The sequence below is a fragment of the Chenopodium quinoa genome, unplaced genomic scaffold, assembly GCF_001683475.1.
Source record: "Chenopodium quinoa cultivar QQ74 unplaced genomic scaffold, ASM168347v1, whole genome shotgun sequence".
Classification (NCBI taxonomy): domain Eukaryota; kingdom Viridiplantae; phylum Streptophyta; class Magnoliopsida; order Caryophyllales; family Amaranthaceae; genus Chenopodium; species Chenopodium quinoa.
The window spans coordinates 387371-402174 of NW_018742483.1; the positions used below are offsets into that span (position 1 = coordinate 387371).

Below are 14804 nucleotides of genomic sequence, written 5' to 3' on the forward strand. Positions count from 1 at the left end.
AGTATTACTAGTATCACCTAAAGAAGAGCATGTTCCAATCTCCATAAACCTAGATTTCGACGTTACCAACAACACTGCAGAATACGAAGCATGCGTGGTAGGCCTTGAAACAACTTTGGCATTGGTAGTGAAGAAATTACGAATATTCAGGGACTCTTCAATGATCATCAACCAGATCTCTAAGAGATCGAAAGTAAGGAGCGAAAGTCTAGCCCCTTAACAAAATTATCTAGAAACTCTCACTAATCAGTTAGAGAAGGTAGAATACACATATCTACCTAGAGAGAAAAATCAATTTGTTGATGCCTTGGCAAGACTAGCCTTAATGGTTAGGATTCCTACGAAAATCGAGCAAATGCCTCTAACTATAGAAAAAAGGCATAAACAGGCTTATATTCAAGCTATAGAAGATGATGAAGTGATCCAAGATGATGAAGAAGAAGAAGAATAAAAATCGTGGTATACGGATATACTTAATTATGTCACTAAAGGTGAATACCCTCCTCATGCTGACAAAAGAGCGAAACGAGCATCAAGACTTTTGGATTCCCAATACGTACTCATAGACAACAAGTTACATAAAAGGATACCTAAGGGTCGAGCTCTCTTATGTGTAGGAAAAAAGGATGCTCAAAGAACAATAAGGATAGTCCACGAAGGCATTTGTGGAACTCATGTAAATAGCAAAATGCTAGTCCTAAAGATAATGCGAGAACGATACTATTGGACTACCATGAATAGGGATTGTCATAAATACGTAAAAAGATGCCCTAAATTCCAAATTTATGCCAATTTACAAAATGTTCCTCCATCCGTGGGTTGGGGGTCGCGTCCTTCGAAAATCCGAATTCGAGGTTGGGGCAAATTCGGTTTTCTTCGGGCTCTACTCTACACCTACACTTCACCATGGCCATTCTCAACATGGGGAATTGACATTATTGGTAAAATACTCCCCCAGGAACAGGAGGTCATGAATACATCCTAGTTGCAATTGATTACTTCACAAAGTGGGTCAAAGCAAAATCATATGCTAAACTCACTGCAAAACATGTAGCACTCTTTATCGAAAGAAATATTATTTGTCAATATGGAGTCCCACATTAAATGATAAGTGACAATGGAACTCACTTTCAAGCTGAGTGTGAAGAATTGTTACAAAAATATGGCATTCAACACCATCATTCTTCTCCTTATAGACCTCAAGAAAACGGAGCAGTTGAAGCAGCAAATAAAAATCTAAAGACTATCATCAAGAAAATGACGGAAAACTACAAGAATTGGCCTGACAAACTCCACTTCGCATTGCGGGGCTATCGCACGTCAATTCTCACATCAACAGGAAATACACCATTTTTCTTGGTTTATGGAATGAATGTCGTACAACCTGTAGAGCTAGAGATACCATCTCTACGCATTTCATTCGAAAGCAAACTCGATGAAGTTAAATGGACTAGGGCGAGATATGAGGAGCTAATTCTACTTGATGAAAAACGACTAGAAGCTTTACATCATACTCAATGCTATCAAACTCGTATGGCTAGGCATTTTAATAAGAAGGTCAAGACAAGAAACATCAAAGTAGGAGACTTGGTGTTAAAAGCATTAAGGAAGAATGTTTTAGATCCAAGGGGTAAATTTAGGCCTAATTGGTCTGGACCCTATATTGTCAAAACAATCCTATCAAGAGGTGCAGCAAAATTAACAGATATGGATGGCGATGAGTTCTCGAACATGACAAATCTTGATCAACTTAAAAAATACTACCCATAATTACTTGAGTAGGATACACAAGAGAGCTACGTTTGGCCTGATTCCTTAAGAAAGGATACGTAGGCAACCCTTTATGGGTGCTGCCACTTTACTTTTTGCAAACTTCGCGTCCCAGATTTAAACATAAATTTGACAGAAATTCGACGAAGCATCGGCGTCACAGAAAAAGTTTTGTCGCCAGCCGATTAACTCTAGCGCCAGACAATAGTGTCTGTCGCCTAACGCCAGACTGCCGCAGCTGGCGCCAGTCGTGAAAAAACGGCGCCATTTTTCTAGGAGTACCTGGGAATATTTCGGTTATTTTCGGAAAATTTTCGACTTCCGTACTCGAAAAAATTTCCGGAAAAATAAAATATTCAGTTTTCATTGCTTTAATAAATTAAATTTAAAGGAGATGATTTAATTAAAAAGCTGAAATTTCATTAATAAAATAAACTAAAAATTACATTATTGATGGAATTTAAATAAAGCGTAAATAAAACAAACTAACTTTAAATTTAAAACTAAGTCTAATAATTGAAAGTTAAACAATGCTTTAATCTTTTATCTTTTTATGTGCTCTCTTCCAATTTTTGTCTGTATCCTCTTCATCATCCATGACTTTAGCTAGTAGGCATCCTTTAAAGGACCTACATTAAATTTTGGAGTAAATAGTTTCTCCCTTAGTAGAGCTCTTCTTCCTAGGCATTGTAGGTGTTTTGAATTCAACCTTTTCACCCAAGCGTTCCTTAACGGGAATCATTTTGTCACCTAGACGACTCTTCACATCACTTTTACTCTGATTTTTCTTCATGTCCTTTGAAGGTTTCTTGAGAAGATACGTCTTCACACCATTGGGCAAGGAAGGAGGAACCTTTTAGGTAATCACTTCCCATAAAGGTCTAGCGCTCCAATAAGCATCAAAATTTTCTACTTCTTGAGAAACAGGGAATTCATAGGGACGACGAACATCCCCAGAAGGAATGGTTTGAAGTAGGTCATACTGTCTTTTTACCCTGCAGGGATAATAAAAAGTCATCCTGGATAAGCTTGGAAGAAGGAAAAAGGGTTGCTTGTTGACACCAACCCTCTTCTCTATTTTCCACCAAGGGATGACCCACTTGATGGAAAAGTTGCAAGAGGCAAAGACCTTCTTCCATTCATGACGCCCCATCTTAGAGAAGCGTTTTTTCCTTTTCACAAAGCAATTTGGAGTGTATTTTCAACGTTGTCGGGAGGACTAATTAATTCTAGTCTCTCCATTAGCCACATTTGTAAAGAAATTCAATGCAAATAAATTAATATTACTATACAAAAATATGTTTTTGATTTCTGTAATTAAAAATATTATTTTTCTACCTGTAATAAAATTAGAGGGCCCCGAAAAGGTGTTTTTGGATTTCTTTTCAATTCATCAAGACTAAGAATAGTCTCTCCAACAATTAGTGGCATTGGGTTTCTCCCAGATTCAATCTGCTCCAAAACAGTTGATATAATTGCTTGACCCTCATTAGTTTTACCACTAGTGGGAAGATATTGGTTAAGCATGCAAAAGAGAAAAGCCCTTCTTCTATAAACATGAAAAGACTCAGAATAAGGTCTATCAAAATAATGGCGTTCAAATGCTTTCAAATAAACTATGCTACCATCTACTATATTTGTTAGATCTTTGTCTTTTAAATTAAAGAAGCGCTCAAAATTCTTATAATAATATTCATTTATTCTAAGGATTACTACAAGATCAAATGCAGGGAAGCCTAAGATAGCACCGAATTCTTCCGGCAAAGGGCTAATTTCATCACACCTGAGTCTAAAACAATGAGTATCCACATCCCAATATTCTAAGGCGGTATGAATGAAGCTTATATCAAGATCTACCCCCTTGACCCCATAAATACCCCCATATGAAAAAAGTCTAATTCTTTTCTCTCCTTGGCAGTTAGAGACCGACACCATTCATGGGTGAAGTTGGTAAAACACTTAGTGATTAAAGACATGATCGATTTCTTTTCAAAGAAAACTAAGACTATATTTTATCTGCTGAAATTATGAAGAATATCGGCTGATCAGGGGGCTATTTATACACAACATCGGCACAATTTCAATCCGGAAAGGATTCGGAGTCAGCGCTCATCAACGCCAAACGCCAGAGCCTAGCGCCAAGCGCTAACAATTAAATGCAAACATTCTCTTTGATAGATACACCTAGGCAATTATGAGTATAAAAAATAAGAGTGTGTGTGTGACATGAATCTCATGAACAACCCTATAGTTAGCTGCCATTGGGCAGCTAAGAAGCTTTTGGAAGAGATTAGAGCCAGCCCTAACATCAAAGAAAAGGCATTAAATGAACTTTTGTGGGAGAGGTATGGAATAAAAATGGTTGATTCAACTGTATACAAGATGAAAGGGATTGCAATGGGGATGATACAAGGTGGACATGATGATTCCTATAGCAAGTTGCTAGATTACTGCTATTTTTTATAGGAGAGGAATCCCGAATCAGTTGCTTCTTGTACATGGAAAGTATTTAACAGCCTGAGAAGCCTTTGCAGTTCAAGTCCATATTCATCATCTTTGCATCATAATTTATAGGTCTTGTGCAAGGGTGTAGGGGTTTGGTTGGTGTTGATGGGTGCCATTTAAAGGGGAACTATGGAGGAGTGTTGCTGTCTGTTGACTCCATTGATGCCAACAATGAGATCTTCCTTGTTGTTGTTGTAGTGGTGGACTCAGAGAACAAGTCTAGTTGGTGCCGGTTTTTCCACCATTTGAAGACTATCATCACTAAAACGGGAAGACAGGACTGGACCATAATGTCAGATAGACAAAAGGTGGAAATCTTGTTTACATTCTGTTATTTTTGTTCTTAACTATTTAAAATGAATGATGTGATAATGGCTGTCTGCTGTTATGTTGTAAATGCAAGGGTATTGACCCTTCACTAGATCAAGTTTGGCCCAAGGTGCCTAGGAGGTACTGTGCAAGGCATCTTTGCAAGAATTTTAAGTCAGAGTACCCAGGGATGCTGATGCATAAGGTGTTTTGGTCAATCACAAATGCCTTTTCTGAGTTCAGCTTCAGGAAGGCAATCACCAAGCTTCAAGCACTTGTTGGTTTAGGTGTTGTGAAGTGGTTCAAAGAAATAGGGTCCACTAGAAAGATCGACAAAATGGAGGTTTGATCCAAAGTTGTGCTATGATGAAAACACTTATAATTTTGTTGAAAGCTTCAACAGTACAATTGGTGTGGACAGAACATACCCCATTCATACTCTTTTGGAAGGTAAAAATTGAAATTCTATAGTTTTACTTTCCTTTTTTGCACCAAGTTATAACTGTGTGTATCTGTGTGTATGTGTGAGAATGATAGCTATGGTGAGGCATGCTACAAGGCAACAATGAAGTGAGGAATGGGTTAAAGGTCTTTGCCCTAACATAATGGAGACGGTTAGGGATCTTATCAAGGAATCTAGATCTTGCCATGCTTACCTAGATGGGAGAGGTAAGTATGAAATATCAGATGGGAAGAGCATGCTCCCAGTTTCACTTAACTCAAGGAGTTGTGTCTGTGGAAGGTGGAAAATAACTGGTATTCCATGTAGGCATGGAATGAGGGGTCAGTTACATGCTGGAAAGGAACCAACTGACTATGTCAGTGAATGGTATTCAGTGGCTAGGTACAAGGCCACTTACAATGGCAACATTTTACCTCTTCTAGATAAAGAGCAATGGCCAGAGTTGGATAACCCAAAACTATTGCCACCACCAATCAAGAGGAGTGTAGGCACACCCGCTAGGAATAGAAAAAGAGAAGAGGGAGAACAAAGGAAAAGGAAGAGAAGTGCCACTGTCAAATGTAGCAAGTGCAACCAATATGGCCACAACACTCTCACATGTAAGGGAGGGGCAACTCAGAAGGAGTTAAGGGAGCAACAAGGGAAGGTAGCCACCAAGAATGCTAATGGGAAAGGGTCAACAAGACAACAACCTTCATCACAACCCTTTGATACCAACCTAATTGACCTTATGATTAACAGCTGTGTAGGAAGCCAGAACTCAACAAGGGAAAGATCACATCAACAGCAATCTAGAGCAACAACTGGGAGGATGCAAGATGTAGGACAAAGTTTCAGCCAGCCAACAAGGTAGAACCCTGCACCTTCAAACACAAGAATTGGCGCTTCAAGTCAGCTAGCACCAAGTAGGGTATTTGACCAACACATCCGTCCAAAAAGGCAAAAAATTATGAACAGGCTATCCATGTTGGAACTTGATGTAATTGGTGTTGCATTTTAATTATTTTGGCAAAAACTGGATTAATATGATTAACTTTATGTAATTTTTTAACTACAAAATTGCAAGAATTGCCTAGTTGTGGGGCAATTTTTTGTGTAAACAGTGGTAGTTGTGTATATATGTTAATTCAAGCCTCTTTTGCTATTATATGGGAATTATTTTTGTTTTTGCTTATAAAGCAAATGCATTTATAAACATAGAATTACCAAATAAGACTTTTATTTCATAAAATTAACTTGAGTTACAATAAGCTACAATATTAATATGACAATACAATTAATTACCCCCTATTTTTGAATAATAAAATCACAACTAACAACACATACTTAAAAATTCCAACTTTCACTACTTCCTTAACATAAGACACAAAGTCTGTCAACTGCAAAACCAATGAATCAATCCCATTGTTGTTCTTCATTGCAGCATTCAGCCCCAAAATATCACTTTCGTCCAGCCACTTGAAGAACCCACAATCATTGCACTTGAAAAATGCTTTCCTTGGGTTGCGAATTGTGTTTGAAATCTTCAACTTTGCAAGCTATTATGTGGCCTAGACCAACATCGTGGACTCACAAACTCCAACGAACTGGACGAATTGGAGGGAAAGGAGTAGTGAGATGTAGAAGATGACATGCTTGGTAAAGTGGCAGTGAGAGGTTGAAGATGAGAGAGAAATCAATTAGAAACCCTAAAAATTATAATTGGGGAAAAGGGGGAATATGGAAAATATGGGAAAGTTGTTGATTTGGTGGGAAATAACCCCCTAACCTAACAACCAACTAGAAATAGTAGTTAAATAATAACAAACAAAACCCCATTAACGGACACTTGACGGCAGGGTTATATCGTATTTACAAACTGTACCTTGGGATTACAGTGTAGACGAATCAAAAGTGGAGGGCACAACGTAGAATTTTATAAAGTTGAGGGTTATGACATAGAATTTCTCTAATTATTATTAACTAAATAAAAACAAGTTTTCTAATGTCGACACTTATGTATGATTAATTAATTGAAATTTTGCAACATCGCATTAATCTATTGATCATATCGTGCTATAACTAATTTAATTTCCATGAAAATAAATAAAGGAATATTGCCCCTATAGGAAAAGGGGGAAAGAAGATTAGTTGTTTCATGGAGAATGAAATAATTTAGATTGAATGAGTTAATAAAATTGTTACATTTTTATTGGTTATTTTTTTTTAAAATAAATTTATTATATAGAAAAAAGAACATCGTGTTATGGAACGGAGGACATATATATAATATAGTATAAAATCAATTGCAAAATAAAATTTGAATCGGATCTTCAAATTAAGCTAGCTAGTTGACTTGCTAATTATCAAAAATGCTTTGACTTTGACTAATTCAAGCTTCTAATTCGCAATAATATCATATATGTTCTTAATGACAAAACTTAATTGTCAGTGTACATGTCTTACCATCTACTTCTTCTTTGCTATTTAAGAATCTTCATAATGACAAGTAGATAGTTAGTAGACCAAATTTAAAAATTCTACTTTACTAATTAATATATAAATACAGTGCTTGACTGACTCGTACATATAATACCTTCTTTACTTACTATATAAATCTACAAACCACCTCATCTTTAACAATAGAAAAAAAAAATGATGAATCTTATAGAGTTAAGTACCAATAAAACATGGAAACTATACATAATTGGGAGCTTATTTGGATGTTTGTTTCTCCTCATTTTTCTAAACCAAAACAGCCAAAGTTTTAGCTTTTCTAATGCTCGAAACACCGTGCAACTTCCTTCATATGATGAAGCTTTTGCACCCATGTCTTCCTTCACTTCCGAGTCTCCGAAACCGTCTATCCTTGCACCTTACACCCAACCACCTATAGCTAATTTTAGCTCAATTCCACAAGAGCTACAAGTAATGTCGTCAACTAAACTCAATTGTGTCGAAAACTCGATTTTTCTTGTAAACGTAACAAAAGACGTAACAAACAAGACTAATATTGGTACGAAAAGTTGCAATATGTTTGAAGGGCGTTGGGTGTACAAACCGGATGAGAATCCTAGTTATGATTCGAATTCGTGTCCGTTTATTGAAGAGAAAATGAGTTGCCGTAAGAATGGTAGGCCGGATTTTGAGTATGAGAGGTGGAGATGGGAAGCTAACGATTGTGATATACCATTGTAAGTATGTGACTTTGTTACATTTTGAATCAAATTTTGTGACAAATTACTCTTTTGAAGTCTTATTATAACTATTTTTAAATTGCATGCATGAATGTTAATGTTGTTATTATTTATTATTATTACTTTTTTTCTAGATTTAATGGAAGAGATTTGCTCGAAAGGCTTAGAAACAAGAGGATGATAATCGTTGGTGATTCACTTAACAGAAATATGTGGGAGTCTCTTGCTTGCCTTCTATATTCATCTGTTCCTTACTCCAGAGCTGAAGTTTATAATAAAAATTCACAATATTATTGGCTGAAAGCAAAGGTAAACAACAATTATATATTTTTATATAATTAAGTCGTACTTAATTTGTTTCAATTAGCTGAAATATTTTGCATATTTTTTGTTAGTAATATGAGACGGATGTTTAGGGTTCATTAAAGGTTGATGCCCATGTAATTCAATTTATGTTGTGTTATTGAAGGATTATAATACAATAATCGAGTTCCATTGGAGTCCATTCCTAATCGAATATGATGTAAACCATAAAAGTGGGAAAAGAGTTCTTATACTTGATAAGCTTTCACCCAATTTCAATCAATGGCAAGGAGCGGATGTTATGGTATTCAATTCTGGGCATTGGTGGACTCACAAAGGAAAATTTCAAAAGTATGTAGCCATAACCTTACTTAAATTCGTAGTTTATTTTACTATAAGGGCCTCATTGAATTCTAAATTTATCTATTGCTTTGTTTTATAAATATAAATATTATTGTTGGTAGTGAGGTTAAAAACTGACCTAATCAAATTAATTTTAATCGACGCGAAAAAATTGATTTAGATTTCAGCTCACATAAATACAAGAATTTAGAATCACTAAAATTTCAAATAGATTTGACCCAACCAGCCTTACCGAACTCTATCAAGTTATTCGAATTGACTGCTTTAATTATAACATTACATTGACAATTATTGGTTATATTTTGTAACCAAACCTTGTGATGTAGGAAGATGGAGAGAGTTGATGCATGCTACTATGCTAGGACAAATAGAACTAGATAAACCTAAATGGATAATATTAATATGTTTGGATAATTAATTAATAAAGAGAGATAAATTTTTAGTTCGTCCTATCAATCAAATAAAACCTTGGAATTGTCACCGTCTTCATTTTACATAAGCAAATGTCATTGTGTACGCGAGTGGGAAAAAATTGTGTAGGTGGAGGCAATAAATATGATAGTGGGGCTTAGCTTTTTCAGTAAAAGATAGGCTTGGCTTTTCCATATTCAAATTGGGAATAAAATTGAACAACTTTATACAAAAGAGTATCATCGCATCAACCTAAAAAGTTGACTATCAAGAATAATGTACTATGTACTTAATGTAGATTTTCCTTAAATTGCCTAAAGACAATTACATATACTCCGAGTAAGTTGAGTAGGATGGAGTACCACTTTTTCTACATAATTAAAAGAAACTACAATTCTAAAATAGATGAAAATTTTAACTAATGTATATGACTGTATGGTTTAATAAAAAAATTCATTTGACAACCATACATGTAATTAATTTTTTATTACATGTAATAGTATTTTAAAGGTAAGTATTAAATTTTTTCAAAAAAAAAAAAAAAAAAAAAAAAAGGTAAGTGTTAATTCCTCTCTTACTACGCCCCATCACCCCCACTTATTCCAAATTCGGCCTATTGTCATTAATCAATTGTATAAGTAAATTACACATAAATATAAGAGTTAACACTGACGATAATTGGTAAAAAGTTACGAAATTTATGACATAGTGATGTCTATCATATTATTCGATTATTTATTTTACTCTTCACCAAAAAAAAAATATATTATTTTACTTTTTTATAAATTAGTAATCCCAAAAACATTTAAGAAGGTGTGGTAATGTCGTGCAATCTATAACTTTTTACTAAAGGTGAAACTAGGAATGACACATGTCATTTCATGGTTAAAAATTTTCCCACCAAAAGTTTTTTTTTTTTTTAATTTTTATTTGTTTAGCCAAAGCTTCTTAGGAAAGTTTTTAATAAAAACTATGATATAATATTTCATTTCTTATTTGATAAGTATATTCTATTTGTACACATTCAAACAAAGATATTATTTTTTATACAATAATATGCAATAATAATTTGTTATCTATAACTTTGTAATGTAATTCATAGTTATTTTTATTAGTGGTGCATATATTATTCTCTCTGTTTTCTTTAGTGTGATAAATTTTTTTAATTTTTTTTTTGTAATTACAGAACTTTCACCCTATTTTGCAATTAGGTATAATTTTTTATAATTAAGGCCCTGTTTGATTCACCTTAATTTTGCTGAACTGAAATTATTTTTACTGAACTGAACTTATTTTTACTGAATTGAACTTAATTTTACTGAACTAAAATTATTTTTACTGAACTTAAATTATTTTTACTGATTTTCTATGGTAATTCTTCTTTAAAAAAACTGAATTTTACTGAACTGAACTTATTTTTACTGAACTGAAATTATTTTTACTGAACTGAACTTATTTTTACTGAACTGAACTTATTTTTACTGAACTTAAATTATTTTTACTTAATATTATTTTTTTAAGGTGAAAAGAACAGGGCCTAAGTATTAAAAATTACCGTGCATGGCACGGATTTTAACTTAGTATATAATAAATTGGAGCATTGTCTGAGCCTTATAACTAATTTATGTCTTAAATTTTGTAGCACATAGTATCATCGTCTGACGTCCGTAAGTATAGAAAAGGCAATTAAAATAATAATTAAAAAATACTCCCTTCGTCCCAAAAAGAACGACCCATTTGGTCAAAATTTTGTCCCCAAAAGAATGACCCATTTGCATTAAAACACCATCAATTTGCAACAATATTTGTGCAAAATTAGCTTCCCCATATAAAAATTTCATTTTTGATGTTATTTTATTACTTTCTCTCTCTATTTTTTTTACAAATTCCATGTAAATTTATCTTTCCAATATGCTTTTACTTCTTTTTAATTAACTTTCTTAATACGCGCATAATCAATTCAAATGGGTCGTTCTTTTTGGGACGGAGGGAGTATGTATATATATGGAGTACCAAATAAATGGATTTATCTTTGGAAATTGGAATCTTCACTAAATCATGTGCAATAGAAATTTTATTCTGTCCAAGATATTAAAGACAGATACAAGTTGGCACTAATTTGCAACATAAAGTTAGGTACTTCGAAAGTTGTACTTTAAATTTCACAAGAATCTCAGTTATCGAAATATAACAAAATTTTATTCAGGTACTTCGTTGCTCTTATTCCTCTTAAGAAAGTGTTATTTTAATCTAGTTGCATTGTATCTGTCAACAAAGAAAGAAAAGAGTTGACTCGATTGTTCTAGTGTTGAGAAAAAATCATCAAAATTGTGCTTTTGTTTTGATTAAAGCACATGTCTTAAACTTTGAACATTTACATATGTGAAGTATAATTACGAGTGTAATTTATAAATTTTGATATTCTTAAAACATCTATGGAGACAAATTAAATAACATTACACATGTTTTATTTAATACATCGATAATAATTTAGAAAATTTTCTTTTTTTGTGAATATATGAAGAATTCCAAACAAATTGTCAAGACCAAAGGGAGGGAGTATATCCTACAAGGCTACAATACAATTTAGACTTTGATAACATTTTACTCGTCCAATCTTTAAATAGATGTAACACATTTGACCATTATCAATTCATAATACTCCTTTCGAATCAAAATGATGTTCATGTTTTGTAAATCAATGCAAATTTTTTCTCATATTTAACCGCAAATATCTTTAATTTCACAATAAAAAAATTATAAAAGTTAGATATTAATAATCTACTGACCAAGACGAATCAAACTAAATCACACACGACTATATTTGTTCTTATAGATTAAGAGAAATTTAGAATTTTATTTTTATTTTTATTTTTTATTTTTTTTTTATTTTTTTTTATTTAAAAAAGTCAAAGATTTCAAACAAGAACACCATTTGGAAACGAAGGGACTAGTTTGATTAGGGATGTCAATGTGGCGCAGCAAGACGGATGTTGGCTTTCTCATGATACTCATCCCCGCCTAACATCCCCATCCCCATCCATACATCGGGTCTAAAATTCATTTCCAACCTTGCCTTCTAATCAACTTAATTAACTCTAATTTCTTCTAATTAACCTCTAAACCATCAAATTACTAAATAATTTGATTTAATTAATATACATTAAAAAAAACCACCACCCCTCCTTCCTTCACCCTTTCCCCCTCCCCTTCCTCCTCTCATGGAATCGACCCCTTTCCCGCCGGACCCGCAATTCGGATCCCCCACCTCCAGCTACCTCCTCCACCGCCACACGAACCTCCCTTTCCCCCTAATCACAGCCTAAGAACTATCTCCTTTATTTTAAAAAACCCTAGAAAATTGATTAGGGGGTTTTTAATTTTTTGCATGCTACTTGTAATTGTTGCTTGTTTTGGCTTTGATTATGTATGTATGTGATGCTAGGGTAATTTAGAAGCAAATTGCAATTGATTTGGACTTGATTTGAACATGTTAGAGTATATAAAATCCAAAAATTCGAAGGGAGATGATGGTCGCCAACGGGGATAAAGGGGAAAGGGACGGTCCATCGACAGTAGAGGTAGGTCGCCGGAGGTGGGGAGGATCTGGGCGGCAATACCGGTGGGTGAGGGGGTTGCTTCCAAGGGAGGGGGTAAAGGAGGAGAAGGGGTTTGGGTGGTTGGGTGGTGGTTTTCTTTGTTTTTTTTTTGTTTTTTTTTATGTATAAATTAAATACAGTTATTAAGTAATTGGGTGTGTTAGAGGTTAATTAGAAGAAATAGGAGGAAACTAGAGTTTAATTAAATTAATTAGAAGATAATTAAGGAAATAGGTTTTTTCGCAAAAAAAATTAAACGTGGTGGTTTTTTGGAACCAAAAAAGCTTTTAAAAGTTTTTTTTTCGCAAAATGTTATTTTAAAAAGGTTTTTTTTGACAAATTTTCCTATAATTCTCATATATTTATGTAGGTGGGATCTACTACAATACAAAGGACAATTATACAACGCAATGTCCGTAGAGCAAGCATACGAAAGAGGCATGAAAACATGGGCAAAATGGGTAAGGAAATACGTAAACCCGAAGAAAACAACCGTGTTCTTTAGGAGCATTTCAGCACAACATAATGGAAGGAAAGGGTGCTATAATGCTACCCAACCTACCATGGACGAGTCCTTAGTAAACCATTTTCCGAGATCGTTGATCGATGTTATAGAGAAGGTGATCAAAGGGATGACCAAATCACAAGTAAAATACCTAAATATCACAAAACTTTCCGAGTATAGAATTGATTCACATCCTTCAGTGTATAGAAGTAGTTGGAAATGGAAGATTTATATAACAAAATATAAGAAGATGATTCCATCTTTTGCGGATTGTAGTCACTGGTGCCTTCCTGGATTACCTGATACTTGGAATCGTCTATTGTATGCTTCTCTTTTCTTTGATACTCCAAGGAATATGTCAACTTTCTAACATAGTTTATTTTTCAAGATTTTATTGGTTTTTTAAACATTAGTAAATTGAAAATGCATGTTTGTTAGAAATTCTTAACATTTGAGTATTTAATTTATTGCCTTAGTTTTGTATGGAAAGATTACATTACTAAGAGAGTCTCTCTCTTCCCCTCCCCTCCTCATGTCCTTGTTGGTTCAATATTCTTGGCTATTTAGGCCGGAATTGGTATAATTCCGCATTATTTTGGTTTTTTTTTTTATAACTAATTATTGAAAAATTTGCAAATTGCAGCCATTTAAAGTTCGTATTTTGTAAATTGCAGCCATTTAAAAAAAATTGCAAATTGCAGCCCAAAAGTTCGTATAAATTGTAAATTGCACCGTTTCTTGTGCTACAAGGACATGATTGTCATAAATCATTTGCATATGTATTGGTTTAGAACCATGCTAGATCGACCGATAAGAATACTTTAAGAGATTTAAAAATCGTCATAAGTATACTTCTCATTATAGTTATCAAAACTCCTTTCCTCGGCCATGAATATTGTAAGTTCTCTTGTTTGAGTACTAGTCCGTTTTGATGTTAGTCAAACGTCTACCATACATGGAGACTATAACGGCAACACTCGGGCGGATAGGTCCTCTTAGTAAGAGAAACTAAATTACAAGACCGGGAATGTCCCTTACTAATAATAGAGAATATGTATTTGTTGTTTAAAAGGTCTCTCAAAGAGCGAGACTGTGAAAATGCATGGCCATGCTCGGATGGATTTTGGAAATCACCTGTTTGTTGACCGCCGGACTCAGATATCGAGAAACACTTCTGGACGTAATAAGGATGACAAATAAATCTTATCTTATAGTTCATGAAGAGACATTAAGCGACATAGGAAAAAGGCTATACACTAAAAGTGCACTTGTCCGAAAATACAAGTGGGAGATTGATAGGAACAGTGTTCTTCGAACAAGTAAATTATTCCGATAGAGGGTTCGGAATTATTAGAAAGCTAATGATTCAGTAAGTTTAGGTGATCGGAATGCCTAATTAG

At 34.1% G+C, this 14804-nt stretch overlaps 1 protein-coding gene across 1 annotated transcript; it reads left to right on the plus strand.

Moving 5' to 3' along the window:
• Positions 1-7412: 7412 nt before the first annotated feature.
• Positions 7413-13987, plus strand: LOC110719095 (protein trichome birefringence-like 40). Its single transcript, XM_021897995.1, has 4 exons — positions 7413-8220; positions 8358-8532; positions 8693-8877; positions 13270-13987. Exons 1-4 carry the CDS (start codon positions 7682-7684, stop codon positions 13772-13774), a joined length of 1404 nt encoding a protein of 467 aa, XP_021753687.1. The 5' UTR covers positions 7413-7681; the 3' UTR covers positions 13775-13987.
• Positions 13988-14804: the final 817 nt, after the last annotated feature.

Coding starts and splice junctions, on each gene's coding strand:
- LOC110719095 (XM_021897995.1), top strand. CDS start 7,682: ATGATGAATCTTATAGAGTTAAGTACCAATAAAACATGGAAACTATAC. Junction 8,221..8,357: donor AACGATTGTGATATACCATT/GTAAGTATGTGA, acceptor CTTTTTTTCTAG/ATTTAATGGAAGAGATTTGC. Junction 8,878..13,269: donor CACAAAGGAAAATTTCAAAA/GTATGTAGCCAT, acceptor ATATTTATGTAG/GTGGGATCTACTACAATACA.